Genomic DNA, 17,553 nt, shown 5'->3' with positions numbered 1-17,553 from the left:
GAATTTGAGGACACTGAACTCTCACCAGTGGTGTGCGTGAAGGGTTGAGGGGCAGAGGCTTCTTGGGAGGACTGAGTTTCTGAGGTGATGCTACAGATTTGTGTGTGCTGGGTGAGTTGGGCGGCTTGCTGATAGGTGGAGGAGGTCGAGGTCCTTTGACATTGTTCAGAGATGGCGATGGAGCCGGCCGGAGAGGACGGACAATATTGACTGGCTGAGTACCATTGGAGGCTGGGTTTGGCCTCAGAGGAAGCACCTCCTTACTGGTGTGAGGTAGCTTAAGAGGAAAAAAGGTAAGTGATGAGATATTGGTAATGATTTGAACATTTTTTATATGTTAAATCCTCATTATTAAAACATCATAAACACCATCACAAAATATCAAAATGAAAAAACTGCAGAAATTCAACGGACTAATGACTTGACAGATGTCATCGGGGTTATAAAAGGCATATGAAAAATACTTTTGGAGCATATTTTGCATCTTTATATGGCTGTTATCTCGAAATTATGCTTTATTATACTTTTAATTAACCATAGCTGACCATTAATTAAAAAAAAAAGAAGCTTTTTTTTTTCAGCAAGGATGCATTATAAATGTCATTACTGTCACTTTTGATCAATGTAATGCATCCTTACTGAAAAGTATTAATTTCTAAAAATAAAAAAAGGGGAAAAAAAGGTTGCTATGGTTATTAATGAAAAGTATAATAAAGCATAATAAATGCTATTCTCTTGAACTTTCTTTTCATCAAAGAATGAAAAGTATTTTGTTTTCAACATTGATAATAATAAGTTACTTGAGCAGCAAATCAGCATGTTAAAATGATTTCTGAAGGATCATGTGATGCTGAAGACTGGACCAAAACTTTGATTTGCCATCAAAGAAATAAATTACATTTTAAGATATATTGTAAGAAAAATATATTGTTAAGATAAATAGATAAGTTATGTATTTTTCATTGATATTTAAATTAACATTAAATAATAACTATTTATAACTATTTGTACTGTATTTTTGATCAAATAAATGCAGCCCTTGTGAGCATAATAGACTTCTTTTAAAAACATAAAAAAATCTTACTGACCCCAAACTTTTGAATGGCAGTATACAGTATATATTAATGTAATAATTCTCCTTAAAATTTATAGATGAAAGTGGCCTCATCTATGACATGAAATGAAAGTGTCCATACCTTAAGGTTAGCATTTCTGTTGGATGGTCCCACCACCTTCAGATGAAAAGCATGGTTTAAGTGTCCATTCTTCCCCTTATCCATGGAGTTCTCATGTCTGAGAACACATTTAAAAACAAAACATACAAATAGTTTATGGAAGAATGGAAGGAAATTGACTCAGAACAGTATGTAACAAAAAATGTATTTTCTGTTTGTTACAGCACAAGATTGATTCCAGACGTTCTGTCAGAATTGAAGAAAAATATGTTCAATGTACCATATTTTATATACAAATAGGTAAGGTGTGTATGTTTCTACAGTGACATCAGAAAGCATTCAGACCCATTAGAGAGATGGACTGAGTTATTTATTGCATTTGACACAATATACCAAAAGGACAAAAAACATGCGAATTATTATGCATGTATGAAAAAATTCTGAAATCTATTATTGGCATTAGTATTCAGAGCCTAGCTGTGCATGACAGCAGGAGGTGTTCTTGGGTGTGATTCTCTCAGCTTTGCACACCTGGATGCTTTCTCCCATTTGTCCTTGCAAACTTGTCAGCTTGGTTGTGAAAGGTTTGTCCGCACTCCGCAGTATTTCTTTGGCGTCATTTAAGCTGGGATGCTCAAGGACATTATTTGCCCCAAAGCCATTCCAGCATCATCTTGGCATTGTGCTCCAGGTCATTCTGACACTGAATGAAGAATCTTTTCTCTTGACAGAGGTTGTGTGCAGGTTTTCTTCAAGGATCACTCTATATTTGGCTCTATTCAACCTCTGTCGTGTTGCCTGCCAATCCTAAAGCCTGTTGCTGAGAATAACCCCCTCAACATTATGCTTCACTGCAGCTGCGCTTACTGTAGCTCATGGCACAAGTCAAATATGCGTATTGTGTTTTGTGCTGTTACGCATTATTTAATTCTAACAAGCAGTTCTTTATCAGGTGAAATTATACATTCTTAAAGTAAGAATGATGACTTTATCAAAAAATCACAATGGAAAATGTGAATATTTGAAAATGTTTGTCCACATTATTCTTTCTGAATTTAGATTAGTTCCCAAAATATATTAATTGCAACTGTGCCTGTTCCATCCTCAGTTTGCCATTTTAATATTAGAAGCTCAGTAAAAGTTCAGAAGTGTTAGACTTCTGTTTTTATATCACATGGATTTTTCTTTACAGACACAGAGGTGAAACAGATTTAACCATTAGAGAAGCATGAGAGATTTTGTAATTTCAAGTCTTACATGAATTGCCTTAAAGGGATAGTTCACCCAAAAATGAAAATTGTCATCATTTACTCATCCTCATATTGTTTCAAATCTGTATGACTTTCTTTCTTTCTTTCTTTCTTTCTTCTGTGGAACATAAACAAAGATATTTTGAAGAATGTTGGTAACTAAACAGTTTTGGTGACCATAGTTTCATTGTATGAACAAAAAACTTGTTTTATGGTTCATAGAAGAACAAAGAAAGCCATGCAGGTATGGAATGACAGAATTTTCCGAACTAATCCTTGGGTTTTATTTTTAATTTTTAAAATTTCACTGGAAATGAGAGAGTCCAGAGTGATTTTACTGGAACTGAGACAGTTCATGTGAGCGGAATGTGCTGGAATCGTGCCAAACACAAAAGTATTAGAAAGTATTATGCTTTCTAGAAGAAAGCATAAAACTGCACCTACTGTGCATAACTTTTTTAACGACTGGTAAGGGGAAAATTCAGAGTGAAGTATCCTCAGTTATCTCACTGCAGCTGTTTTAAGCAAATGTGAAGAAAGATCACATAATTAGATTTCAAAGGATGCTGACAGCTGAACTAATCACAGATTTTTAGGGGGGCTGAGATGAAAGACGGGGGCTCTGGCACTGCCTCTGTAGAGCAGCTACTATTATTTCTTATAGTAGTCCTTATAAGCAGGTCACAAAACAATAGTTTGAAAGTAATTTGGCAAAGCAAAATGTGTCCCTGAAATAGATTTGAAACATTGACTGGTATAGTGTTTGAAATGAATAAAAAAAATAATAATAGGAAAATAAATTTAACTCAGCTATAGATGAGAGCAGGGAGAATCATTAAGGCAATATTATATAAGGGGCCAGATATTATTCTTAATTGTGTGAATGAATAGAAGGGGTTCTTGTCTTAGAGCAGATATACGTGACCACCACTTTCAGAAAAAAGTACATAAGGAAAGAAATTCCCTTCACAGTGGATTTGACATCTGAAAAAAAAAAGCGTTACGGATCAAAGAAAGATTGACCAATTCACTTTTTTCCAAATATATAATCTAGCAAGTCAGTGATATGAGCAGCTCCTTGAACAGAGGAATTCAGATATTGGATATAGGAATGAAGACATTCTTGAAAAACCAATATCTGCTGAAGAAATGTGGCTTCTATTATAATGGCATTAATCAGCTGAAAAGTGGAAAAGCCTCAGGAATGGATGGTTTTCCAACTGAATTTTGTACTGCAGGTCCAGAGAAGATGTCCATTCACAAAAGCCATGACATATATATTGCTTAAAAAGAAGATTCCCAAAAGTATGATTTCTAGCAGCCAGTTGCGATAGGACAGAATGTTTTTTGACCCCATTTCCCAACTTGAAAGAGTCCATTTATACTGACCACAAAGCCAAGGCTAATTTTGTAGTTAAAAATCAATGTGTTCATTAAATAAATCTTCTTTTAAATGTCTATTTATGTCAAAAAAAGGTAGACGTTCGTCCCTGTACCCAGGTACAGTATATGATTCTTTACCCCACTTATTTGGGCATAACATCAATAGCTGATCTAAAAATAGCAATTCAAACAAAGCAAAACATGATTTAAATGTGTCCCGAGGTGTGTGTCTGAAAAAAAGACATTTTGATATTAGATATTGCAACAGCCACACAATCACAGGGCTCCACAAGCGGAAGCAGTTTTTTTTTTAATCCAAGAGAAATGTCCTTGAATAAGATGAATGAGCTTGGTGAAAGAATATGCTGTTATAGCTTTTATTTCAAGGAATCGAATAAATAAAAACTCTGGAAATCAGTCACATCAAAAATCTGCATGAAGATGATAATACTGTGCTGAATCACTCAGCAAGCCACAAGTAGTACTAGTCAATGCGATCGAAATTGCTCACTTCAGTTCAGCTATTCTCTCACTCGCAGTGTGAATTCAATGGCTTCCTCCTGGGACCAAATAGCCAATTTACCTAAACAGCCAGTTTAAGGATGAATGGCTCAAAACTTCTTCCATCTGACGATACCGAAGGCCACCTCTAGCATCCTTGAATGCCCAGGCATGTGTTTTATGGATGCAATCTCAAAGAAGTTCTTTATATAACTTCAAATAAATTTGAGTTTTTTTGCTTTGCTGTGCAGTGTGTACAAATGCAAACAGGTTTACCTTTCTAAACTAATGTCAAATCAAATTAATTTGCATAATGGTACTAAAAATACATTCTAGTACTTAGCCTACTGTATAAAAAGGATTTTTTTCAGCTTTCTGCTATTAATCCATTTGAACTTCTATGAACCCATTTTGTAATTACAATGTAATGGTAATGCGGTGGCTTATGTGTAAATGGATATGCATACATTTTTTTAACAAACCAGTGACCGGGTCTGAAAACTTTATAAAGGCACTGCATAAGTGTATGTGTGTGTGTGTGTGTTTCTACAGTAATACCTGCTGGCTTTGCTCTTCTCTCTCTGTGTTCTCCACTTGTGGTAGTAGGAGCTTTTTATCTTGATGCAGTAGAAGGCAATAAGTACAGCAGGGAGAAGCACTAGAAAAGCAAAGAGCAGCCCAACAACCAATCCCACCTGACCTGAGGACAGATATAGAACATACAACGACTGTTAGACAAGGGTCAACAGCAAACACAAAGAGAAGTGCTTGCCAAATACCTGCCACTCTGAATAATAGATGTTGTGTGCACTGCATTCACTCTGTACTATAATAATGTCTATGGCTATGTTCAGAATAGCAAACTACCATACTACTCTCTCTAGTATACTACTTTAAGGCAGCATCTAGCATGAATAGAATAACCAAATGGTTTTTGTAAAATGTGCAGCACACAACCAGTAAATACTCTCTTCTGCAATGCCATGCAAATTAGCGTTTCATTTTCAGTGTGATTATTAGCTGTGCCTTTTAATTTTAACATTACTCATTATGTGATACACAATGACCAAACTTTAAGCTGTTTTATACACAATTCCGTATTTAAAAGCAAAAAAATGTATACTACTGTTCAAACGTTTGGGAGTTTTTGAAAGAAGTCTCTTATGCTGCCCAAGGCTGCATTCATTTGATCAAAAATACAGTAAAAATTTATTTTATGAAATTTAAAATAGCTGTTTTTTATTTCAATATACAGTATCTTAAAATGTAATTAATTCCTGTGATGGCAAAGCTGATTTTCAGCATTGTTACTGTTGTCACATGATCCTTCAGAAATCATTCTAATATGAAGATTTGGTGCTCAACACACATTTGTTTATTATTACTAATGTTGAAAACAGTTGTGCTGTTTATTTTTGTGCTTATTCTTTGATGAATAGAAAGTTGAAAAGAAAAATGTATTTAAAATGAAAATTTGCTGTAACAATGTAAAGGTAATTAATTTTGATCAAATTACTATATCTTTGCTTAATAAAAGTATTAATTTCTTTCTTTTCTTTTTTTTAAAGTCTTACTGACCCCAAACTTTTGAATGGTAGTGGGTTCATGTGACAGCATTACTACTGATTTAAATATTTAGAACAGGGGTTTTCAAACTTTTTTTTCAGCCGAACCTCTATTATAATAGAGTACATTCAAATCATTTACTTGAAATACCCCCTGTAATTTGAGTGATTTAATGGTACATTTGCATGTTTTTTTGCATGCAAAAACATTTATTATTTAGTAAGTTTTATTTAGATTGTTTTTATTTTAATATTATTTAGCCTATTTGTTTATTTTTTAATAATTTAATTACAATTTAATTGCTTAATTGCTGTCATCAACTTATGAACCCCCTGCAATTCCCTCGCGAACCCTCAGGAACCGATTTTTTTCCCCATTTGGGAAACCCCGATTTAGAATATTACATATTGTTTCAAATCCCTTTAAATTCTTATATTAGCTCTTGAAATGTTTCAATACAGCAATAATATCATTGGTCGGAGTACTGTGGGAAGAAAAGCTGGACGGTAGAGATTAATGGTCATGGTGACATCTGATAAGGTGTGAGGAAGAAAGGGAAAGTGAGAAAGAGGGAGAAAGCACTCGAGTGATAAAATCTCAGATAAATCTATCTATGAGATGGATTAAAGAACAGAAGAGAAATAAGCAAGAGCAGAGGCACATGTGCACTGAACACTGAAGGTGAACTCACTGTCATCCTGCACAGGTCCACTGTCCACACTTCCCCCGAGTCCTGGTTTCTCACAGAAGGGGGGAGCCCATCCACGGTTACAGTGGCAGTTCCCATTACTGTTACACACCTGCGTGCAAAACAAAATGACATATAGGAATTAGAGAAAAAGGGAATTTATATCTTGAAGGTCTGTGTGTAACTTTTCCATGCCTTTTTTTGACCTTAAAGGTGAAGTATGTTGCTGCTGCAACACGGGCGAGGTGAAAGCATGTGTCAACAGGAAAAGGTAGGCTACTTCTAATAAAATGTCGGACATATTAGGCATACTTTTAGCTGTGAGTAGTCATGAGTAAGCAGTCTAGACTGCCTAGAGCGAACTTGAGTGTCTTGCTTATAACAAACCCATATAACATACTGTATCAGACCCAGTCTCTCAGGTTTGTGTCCTGTTTTCATGGACTTTTAGTTTTCCTGTGTTCTGCTCCTGTTTTCCTTTATTCCCCACGTCCCTGCTCTTCATTTGTTGTGATGGTGACTAATTATGGTGCACACCTGATTCTGGTTAAGTTTGTGTATATCTGTGTATTTAAAGGGGTCATGACATGGATTTTTTTTTCTTCAATTATTTAAATATGTTCCTTGATGTTTATCACACACACACACACACACACACGAGATTGGCCAACATAACGCCCACTCGCTATTGCACATGAGTGTTTTAAAAACAATATCCATTTACAATTGTCATTTACAGACAAAGCATTATGAAATTCTTTACTTGTGAATTGTGATGTAGCAGCTGTCAGATCCAATAGAGCTGACTGCTTCATCCGTCAACAAAAGTTTCCTTGCAAACTCTCCATTACAGTGTGCCTCGCAAAACAATTGGCGGTCAAATTCTCTGAACAAACATATAATCCTCCAACACGATCCAGGATGCCATTAAATATAAACCATCCACTAAACCATTCCTGATGCTGGTATCCTTCTTAAGTATGTACAAAGATGCAAACTAGCTGTTTAAACAGGACATGTCAAAGCGAACGTTCCTTTACACTTCTATTTACTCTTCAATTTGTCCTCTTGTCAGCAGACTCAAGCATGTGGAGTAAAGTGAACGGGCATCTGTATAATGTATCCAAGTGTAGACAGCGACAGTGATTATAATGGGTTCTATTTGCTTTTGACGCAAAACTCGCGTCCAGTTTAGGCAAATTAAGCGACTGAACACCAGTAACCGTTGGTGCATTGATGTAAAACCATCATGTAAACTACCTATATACAGCATATTATATGCATATGTGTTAGGGACAGAGGGGAACACGCTCGCATTCTCAGCAGATATACACTCACCTAAAGGATTATTAGGAACACCTGTTCAATTTCTCACTAATGCAATTATCTAATCAACCAATCACATGGCAGTTGCTTCAATGCATTTAGGGGTGTGGTCCTGGTCAAGACAATCTCCTGAACTCCAAACTGAATGTCAGAGTGGGAAAGAAAGGTGATTTAATCAATTTTGAGCGTGGCATGGTTGTTGGTGCCAGACGGGCCGGTCTGAGTATTTTACAATCTGCTCAGTTACTGGGATTTTCACGCACAAGCATTTCTAGGGTTTACAAAGAATGGTGTGAAGAGGGAAAAACATCCAGTATGCGGCAGTCCTGTCGGCGAAAATGCCTTGTTGATGCTAGAGTTCAGAGGAGAATGGGCCGACTGATTCCAGCTGATAGAAGAGCAACTTTGACTGAAATAACCACTCGTTACAACCAAGGTATGCAGCAAAGCATTTGTGAAGCCACAACACGCACAACCTTGAGGCGGATGGGCTACAACAGCAGAAGACCCCACCGGGTACCACTCATCTCCACTACAAATAGGAAAAAGAAGCTACAATTTGCACGAGCTCACCAAAATTGAACAGTTGAAGACTGGAAAAATGTTGCCTGGTCTGATAAGTCTCGATTTCTGTTGAGACATTCAGATGGTAGAGTCAGAATTTGGCGTAAACAGAATGAGAACATGGATCCATCATGCCTTGTTACCACTGCGCAGGCTGCTGGTGGTGGTGTAATGGTGTGGGGGATGTTTTCTTGGCACACTTTAGGCCCCTTAGTGCCAATTGGGCATCTTTTAAATGCCACGGCCTACCTGAGCATTCTTTCTGACCATGTCCATCCCTTTATGACCACCATGTACCCATCCTCTGATGGCTACTTACAGCAGGATAATGCACCATGTCACAAAGCTCGAATCATTTCAAATTGGTTTCTTGAGTATGACAATGAGTTCACTGTACTAAAATGGCCCCCACAGTCACCAGATCTCAACCCAATAGAGCATCTTTGGGATGTGGTGGAACGGGAGCTTCGTGCCCTGGATGTGCATCCCACAAATCTCCATCAACTGCAAGATGCTATCCTATCAATATGGGCCAACATTTCTAAAGAATGCTTTCAGCACCTTGTTGAATCAATGCCACATAGAATTAAGGCAGTTCTGAAGGCGAACGTGGGTCAAACACAGTATTAGTATGGTGTTCCTAATTATCCTTTAGGTGAGTGTATGCTGCCCAGGGGTTGGAGAATAGAACACCGGAAAAGGTGACACAATGGACGATATTCGTCTGTTTTTGCAATACACATTTTACACCTCTCAGGGAATAACAGTCAATTTTATTACGGTTACTTTTCTTAACACATCCTTGATGACGTATCCTCTGGAGGTTGCAGCCTTCAAAATGAGAGACAGCTTGTGTCACCCTAGGTCTCCTTAACTCCACTTGGGTCTTTCTCCACCCCTCACAGCTTCACATTCAGTCGGTCAGGCTCCTGGCTCCATCCTGGTTCCTCCCTTTACTGTATCAGTTTTGTCGTGGGCCTTCTTCCTAATAGCTCTGTTCTGGGTCACTCCCTGGATCTTTCCTCTGCCTTCTCCCTACACTACGGTGTCGTTTTTTGGGGTAATATCAGGTTCATGTTGTGTCGTCATGGACTTTTAGTTTGTATCACATTGTTTTCCTATGTTCTGTTCCTGTTTTCTTTGTTCCCCACTTAATTTGTTGTCATGGTGACTAATTATGTTGCACACCTGGTTCTGGTTAAGTTTGTAATTAAGTCCTGCATATTTGAGCACTGAGTGTTGTTTAGTTCATTGTCCTGTATAGTGTATGCATGTCTCCTAGCTGTTATGTAGTTCATTGTCCTGTATAGTGTATGCATTTATCCTAGCTGTTATGTTGTCTCTTGTGCCCTAGTTTTTTTCATTTCCTACTTTAGTTTTTTGTTTATTAATAAAATGGCTACAATTAGATCCACCTCTCCTTCTTCTCTTGCTTAGCCTGCCTTGCCTAACACAAGCGCATTTTTGATGTGATGCTCTACAACTGTTTGAGGCTGTCTACAATGCATACATCAAAGTAAACATTCTAAACTGGTGCATTTGTCTTTCTGAACGGGTGCATGATGATGTTGTGTTGAAGCGTCCACTGTACCACATAGAATCGCATTGCACTTTTGGGGGATTTAAATACATGAAATTGCATACTAAAAGTAGTCAATGAGAATGTATTTTAACATACAAAATCAAACATACTTCACCTTTACAGGGATAGTTTCCTCCTACATAAATGGAAATCTTTTTATCATTTACTCGCCTTCATGTCTAAACCTTATGACTTTACACAAGGATGAACACAAGGATGTCCAGGTTACTCTTTTATAAAGTCCTGCCAATTACAATCCACCCATTTTTGGGTGAGCTGCACCACTGTTCACAATTGTTTGGTCTTAATATATATTTGCTTTAGTAAGTTTTAAGCTTTTTAATCATATGCTGCCATTTACCTATCCTCACTTTCATTGCTGCATTTGTAGAGATCGCTTTTCGCCACGTCTTTTAGAGTATAGGGCAAATGGAGAATATACCGCCTTTCATCTTAATGGAATTTCTTTTAACATAGAATATTTTACACGCTTCAATCTAACCCAGAGGCAAGACAGGAACAGTGGAAAGGAATGAAAATGTGCTGTGTGCAAATACCACGATCACTCACTTTATTCTCCATCCACACTTCCCTAAGCCATACAATCAATATGAATCAAACAATAATGCAAATGAATAATAAAAAGCACTTTCTGAATCTCTAATCTCCCCTCAAAGACCTGTTGTATTTGGATGCCCTTTTGAAAAGCGACTGGGTAAATAAGCAAGAAATAAAGAAATAAAAGAAAAGTTGACAAAAGAGAGAGACAGAGGGAGGGCAAAGGGATTAAGAAAGACAGAATTTTAGTTTATACAGCTTGAAGGCTGTTTAAGACTATTTGACCAGAAAATACACAAATCAAATGCTATAGCTCAGCTAATATAAGAAGAGCGTTGGTTTTTATTAGAGGCAGTATGTGTCAGGATATGAACGACCCAGAGGGCGGTTTAAAGGATTTAGAGGTGTGAAATCCACAATGAGTCAGTCTGGGTTAAAGAGAAACTCAAAGTGAGAAGGAATACTAAGACAGCTTTTATTTAGCTATATTTTAGAAGAAATAGTTGTATGATTCATAAAAAATATTTTGCATTGCTAGTGTCAAATAACAAATATTTTTACACTGCAAAAAAAAGTATTTTTATTACAAATACCCAAACACCCTCGAAACAAGATAATCAAATGAAGCTAAATTGAAAAAAAAGGCTTTTTTATATAAAAAACACAGTATCTTTAAGTTTAATTCATAAACATAAGATTTGCTCGATTTTATTTGATTTATGCTTAAAACAAGAAAGACATATAAATATAAAAATATTCACTGAATCAAGTCTTGTGCATCTAAAGACACATCTAAAGACATCTTTTCCAGCAGCACCTGACTAATCAAGAATAGCACTTATCACTCTATTCATTTTCTGTTTGTTTATTTAATAATATAATATAAAAAATAATAATAATAAAAAATATAGCTGCGAGCAGCCATTAACGGGGCCAAGCGCAAAGAACAAGACAAGACATGCCAACATGGCTGGGAGGGTTAGACCAACTGCAACAATGAGCAAATAAAGGCATTTTAAGATGATTTTAGACAAAAATGGCTGAAATCACATATACACTCACTAATAATATGATTTAACGGTTTGTCACTTTTGACCAATAGGTGGCGCAGTAACAAAATTGATGTGGTGTGGTCAGAGTGAGATGACAAAGGCAAAGTTTGGTGTCAGTATGTCAAGGCATAGCAGAGATACAGCCTCAAGAGTCATTTTGGCATCATGGCTCAACTTTGTCGCTGCAGTATATGAAAACGGTTTTGTCTGTTGACATGAAATTAATAACTTTTTGCTGTCATGGTCTGAAGATGTTACGATTCGAGTTTGGTGAAAATCAGGCAAATAGTGTAGGAGGAGTTCGAAAAAGTAGGTTTCTGAAGGAAATCAAAATGGCGAACAGAATGTTTGGCCAAATATGGCAAAAATGGGATCTATGTTCTTGGCATGACCCAAGGAATATATTGAAACAATTTTTATAACAATAGTCAAATTTAATCAAAAGTTATTAGCATTATTGGAAAATTCACTATAACTTTTGTCCACAAGGTGGCGCTGCCTTGAACCTTTTTGAGTACTTTCAGGGCTTGGTGATGAAGACACACACAGAGTTTCGTAGCGATACGCCAATGCGTTTGTAAAACATAGCACTTTGTGACAAAATTCAAAATGGCCGACGCCCAAAATGGTTGATATGGGAAAATTGGGTATGGCATGGCTCGGCGTGATGCCCCGACTCTAAAGAGACCAGTTTTGTGATATTTGGCTAAAGTGTTCTTAAGTTATAATCAAAAGTATCAAATTTTTGTATCTCTGGACCACTAGGTGGCACTGCGCCGAAAGGCTGCAGGCAGCCTCAGGTCATGGTTGGCATAACACACACCACGTTTGGTTAGAATATGCTAAAGCGTTGCGGAGATAAAGCCTGACTTTCATTTTTGTGGGCACTTTGTCGATTTCATTTGAGCGTTATTCAATAATAGTTTGACTAATCATCTTGAGTCTAATACGGTTTTGTCAGCTGAGTCTGAAGATGATCTGGTTCAATTTTCGTGCAAATTGGAGCAACGGCCTAGGAGGAGTTCGCAAAAGTAGGTTTTTCGGTTAATTAAAAATGGCGGGAAAATTATTATGACGGAAAATGACGTCATAGGGTGCAATCGAATTGGTTTGAGCCAAGGAATCAGAGGAAAATATAATTTTGTTTCTAGCCCTTATGGTTCAAAAGTTATTAGCACAAATATGAGTAAAACTTTGGACAGGTGGTGGCGCTAGAGGGATTGATTTAGAGATTCCAAAATTGGTGTGTTTAAGGCTGGGCCTGTCCTCTATCAATGTGCCAAATTTCACAACTTTCCCGCAAGCGGTTCTATGGGCTGCCATAGACTTCAATGGCGGAATAATAATAATAAGAAATCTAACGATTTCAATAGGTGCCCGCACCTTCGGTGCTTGGCCCCTAATAAAATAAAAACTTGTCCTAAGTGTTCTGTGCTAGATTAACTGAGACTTGTTACAGCACTTGCATATTGTTGCCCTTGACTGTCCTAGTTGCTTCTATTGCACTCATTTTTAAGTCGCTTTGGATAAAAGCGTCTGCTAAATGACTAAATGTAAATGTAAAAGTTGTGCAATTTCGCAATGTTGTACATGCTCTCTACATGCTTTTGCAAGAACGGTGAAAGCCAGAGCTGTACATTCATGATTTAATGTTGGTCAATCATCAGGCTCACAAAGAATTTTTTTGGTCCACAGAATTCAGTAGAAAGCTCTGCTGATTTACACAGAATGCTAACGTTTTGCAGTCGGTCTCTTGTCTATAGTAAGGTATAATTATTGTTAATGTTGACCTTATTATATGCATATAATCACTTACCCCATGCCCATTGCAACGGGTGATGCAGGTTTCTAACTCGGTGAAAGAGGCATTTTGACAACGCCGATCTTTGCACACCTGAAGAAGTAAAAATTAAATATTTCGACCCTTTAATGCAAAACATAAAATACATGCTTTTATTGACACATTAAAGGTCCCATGGCATGAAATTTTCATTTTATGAGGTTTTTCAACATTAATATGAGTTCCCCTAGCCTGAATATTGTCCCCAAGTGGATAGAAATGTTGATCGGTGTAAACCCGAGTTCTGGCTGTCTCTCTCTCCCTTTGAGAAAATGACAGGCCAGACGAGCCAATCCTGAAGTCTCCTGGTTTGACGTCCAAGCAGGAACGGTTAACTCCCTTTCCCCCGCCCAGAGAATCTAGCACGCCCATGCAAGCGCTCGAGAGATCATTGCATCATTGCTTGTGAACGTCCTCGTCGCGTCTATCGGTTGTACAATGTGCATACAGTCGTTACATCTTTAGAGATAAACCTTACACACACCGAGGCTCGGGCTGCACTGATCGGTCGGCCTCCAACATCCCCGACCCCCAGTACTGCATCTGGCCCACAGCGGAGGCACCAAACGCGGCGCGAGATTAAGCAGAAGGGGGTAAGCGTGAGGGTATCTGGGCTAGGCTAGCCAGCTATTCCCACAATAAACTGGATTACATTCGATTACTGCTGTTGTGTCTTTGTTTGCGCTGTGTACTCAATGCGCGTCACTGACGCTTTCCATATGATAGGAACATATAAAAATAATGGTATTATCAACACTTACTCATAACTCGTTCATCTCGACAGCTGTAATGGTACTTTGCATGTGTTACAAAGTTGGTAATAATGATGAAGACGGACTCGGCGTGACTGGGACTCGTGTTTATTCAGAACTCTCAGATACAAACACAATAAACTCGCGCTGACTGACAGCGCTCTCATAACTCAGTAGTTACTATAAATAACTTTGTTAGCAATCGCTGAGCTCAGTCTCTGGTAACATTAGTGATGTCCGGTTCGCGAACGATCTTTCTTTTGAACCGGTTCTTTTTAGTGAACCGAATCAGTTCATCAAATCGGACTGAATCGTTCTAAACGGTTCGCGTCTCCAGTCAGCGCTGATCCATAATTTACTTAAGTTACTAACTTTCTGACATGAGTGACAGCCCCTCCGACTAGAAATAGACTAATAACCTGAAGTATATGCTGTAACTAAAACAGTTCACTGAACTGAGACTGACAGTACCGATGTGAAGTGAACTCCGGTCCATCCGTCTCTCTGGCAGCAGCTCGTGCCTGCTCGTGCCTCGTAGACCTCGTTAAACCACGCCCCCTCCGCTCATATCAAATGTAAAGATGTCAGCCAATCACAACAGTGGGCGTTTTTACTGAAGTCTCACAGCAGACACGCCTCTTGAAGCAGGGCATTCAGCCACAGGGCAAACAGCAGTATAGAAAAAAATGCCTTTTATTTCTAAATTATGATATTTTATGATGTAAAAATCATACTAACAATATAAGTACACCTCAGGAAACATTAAAAAATAATAGAAAAATGCCATGCCATGGGACCTTTAAGAGGAGACACATGGGCACTTAATAGTATACAGTTTAATACATTTCTCAGTTTTATATTTAATATACAAACAAAACAAAAAAACCTGCCTTCCCCTCTCCACACTTGGTGCCTGTCATGACCAGTCCAGGGTCTGGAAGATCGCCCTGTCCATCTTGCGTGCTGTAAACATAAGTGCCCCGGCACTTTACCTCAATGCCGTCTGTACGGATGGTGGTGTCTATGGACACAGCATTGGTGCCCTTTGGTTTCTTGGCAGCACTGTGGCACTGAATCTTACCGCATTTGGCATCACTGTTGGGAGATTTGATATGAAAGATGTTATGAGAGATCACTAGGAATCTTTGCTCACAGCCATTTGAACATAAATTCAGCCATGGGAAATTAGATAATAGTATGATAAAAAAAAAAATTCTCATCTTAAAATCACATTTTCTATGTTATGAGAATGATGAATAATTGAATAATTGATGAAAAAAATAGAGTCTAACTTTGGACAAGTTTGTAAAAGTTCATAACTGCTGAGTCTGCAGTGCTGTAAACTACAGTATATGAATTAGTTTGTTCTTTTTCTTTTCAGTAGATTACTTTGTTCTTTTTAATGTATTAGCTTGTTCTTGTGGAGTCACAAGAGAAATAAGTGTGCTGTAACAGTTTAAAGAAGTCCAAGCCCAAATTGCTATTTGCAGAAATTGCATATTTCGCTTCACTTCAGGTCAGCAAGTTCTTTGACAGAAACGATATATTGCTTATATGGCTGGTTGAAATACTGAAATAGCATTTCACCTTTTCTCGCACTTCATGTAGTTGCCATGACTGTCCTTGCCGCAGTTTCCAAAGGCGTTCCCTGCAGCGTTCACATCCTGAAAACAGGCGTCATGTGCCGGCTGCGCACCTGGACAGATTTACTTATTCATTATATAGTTACCTTGGAGAAATGTCAATTACAGTCAGGGACTCAAACAGACCCATAGTGTGAACATGGGTCTGCTGGCTTCATGCCACCAGCTAATATTTGATTAGTAATATTATTAAATTCAAGATTTTAAGGTTTACAGTGACTAAAAGTTTGTATTATACATTCCCCTGTGCACCATGTACAAATAATCCAATGATTTAAAACAAATCTAATCCAATACAACAATAACTGCTCAATTAAAATGTGACATGATATGTTTGATGTTCACTGCGTGTAACAGATATGATAATATCTGTTACACGCAGTGAACATCAAACATGTCAACACCCCCTCGCCCCACAAATGACAAACTATGTCTGCTGTAATGTGTGTCTGTTTGACAGCCAAAGAGCCTGACTGGACATGAGCCCAGAACACACTGGAGGTGTACAGCCAAATGCCATGAGCTCTCACTAAATAATCAACATCAAGCAGTATTTGATCACTGGTGCTGACTAAACACTGAAAGGGCCAGTTAGGATTCAAAAACTTTGTTCTTAAAGGAACACTCCACTTTATTTTTTAAATAAAAAGCAGGCACAATGATATTACGCAGCACCTGAAAATAGTCCCCAGCACGCTCCCTGTGCAAGCAGGTTGTCACAGTGCTGCGTAATATCATTGTGCCTGCTGCACCCATGGTATGGCAGCAAAGTTCCTTGATTATTACGCAGGAATGAGAGTATAGTTCCTAGCCATATCGGCCTAGAAAATCACACTTTTCATTTTCCGTCTGTCTTAGTACACGATGTAACAACAGAAGAGTCAAGTTTTAAATAGGAAAAATATTGAAACTCTTTGGTCATTTTTTTGAGCGAGATGCTAACGGTCTAATCAGATTCAATTATCTATGCTAAGCTATGTTAAAAGTGCTACCGCCAGACCCGGAGATCGGCTGAATGGATTCGAATACGGTAAGACTCAACTGTTTAACTCTAGGGGAGTTGGAAAATGAGCCTATTTTCAAAAAAAGTGGAGGGTTCCTTTAAAGGGATGGTTCACCCCAAAATGAAAATTATCCCATAATTGACTCACCCTCAAGCCATCCTAGGTGTATATGATGTTCTTCTTTCAGACGAATCAGAGTATATTAAAAAATTTCCTGGCTAATGGCAGCCCAAAATTTGAAGCCCCCAAAAAATATAATATGGATATGGATGTATATTTTTCTTACAAAAAACAATCGATTCACTTCAGAAGGCCTTCATTAACCCCCCGGAGCCGTGTGGATTACTTTTATAATGGATGGATACACTTTTGGGGGCTTCAAATTTTGGGCTGCATTTCACTGCACTACATTTTTCTAAATTTTTCAACTAAATATCGAAATAAATCTAATTATTAAACTAAATTAACCATATAAACTAAATTACTGCTCTAATTACTGATCTAAAGCCCACACTGTCACTGTATGATAATTGAAATGAACTGATGACATTTTTTCTCCAGAATGGCTAGACGGCTGAATAAAATTATGCTGCATTATTTTCCTGTTTAACACTGTATTGTTAAAAGCGCTATATAAATAAAGTTGACTTGACTGCCATTATAATGCTT

At 37.8% G+C, this 17,553-nt stretch overlaps 1 protein-coding gene across 1 annotated transcript in view; it reads right to left on the bottom strand.

The window, feature by feature from the left end:
- The window catches only part of adam19a (ADAM metallopeptidase domain 19a), a 134,391-nt gene that overhangs the window by 6,234 nt on the left and 110,604 nt on the right, over positions 1 to 17,553 (bottom strand). Inside the window, exons 15-21 of the mRNA XM_079810658.1 lie at positions 15,825 to 15,933; positions 15,128 to 15,332; positions 13,462 to 13,539; positions 6,567 to 6,675; positions 4,868 to 5,009; positions 1,197 to 1,293; positions 26 to 277 (exon numbers count right to left, since the gene is read on the bottom strand). Coding sequence (XP_079666784.1) covers positions 26 to 277; positions 1,197 to 1,293; positions 4,868 to 5,009; positions 6,567 to 6,675; positions 13,462 to 13,539; positions 15,128 to 15,332; positions 15,825 to 15,933 — 992 coding nt within the window. The remainder of the gene's footprint in view (positions 1 to 25; positions 278 to 1,196; positions 1,294 to 4,867; positions 5,010 to 6,566; positions 6,676 to 13,461; positions 13,540 to 15,127; positions 15,333 to 15,824; positions 15,934 to 17,553) is intronic.

This window comes from Gobio gobio, assembly GCF_949357685.1.
Source record: "Gobio gobio genome assembly, chromosome: 2".
In the NCBI taxonomy this organism is placed as follows: Eukaryota; Metazoa; Chordata; class Actinopteri; order Cypriniformes; family Gobionidae; genus Gobio; species Gobio gobio.
This window is presented reverse-complemented; position numbering and strand designations above follow the sequence as displayed.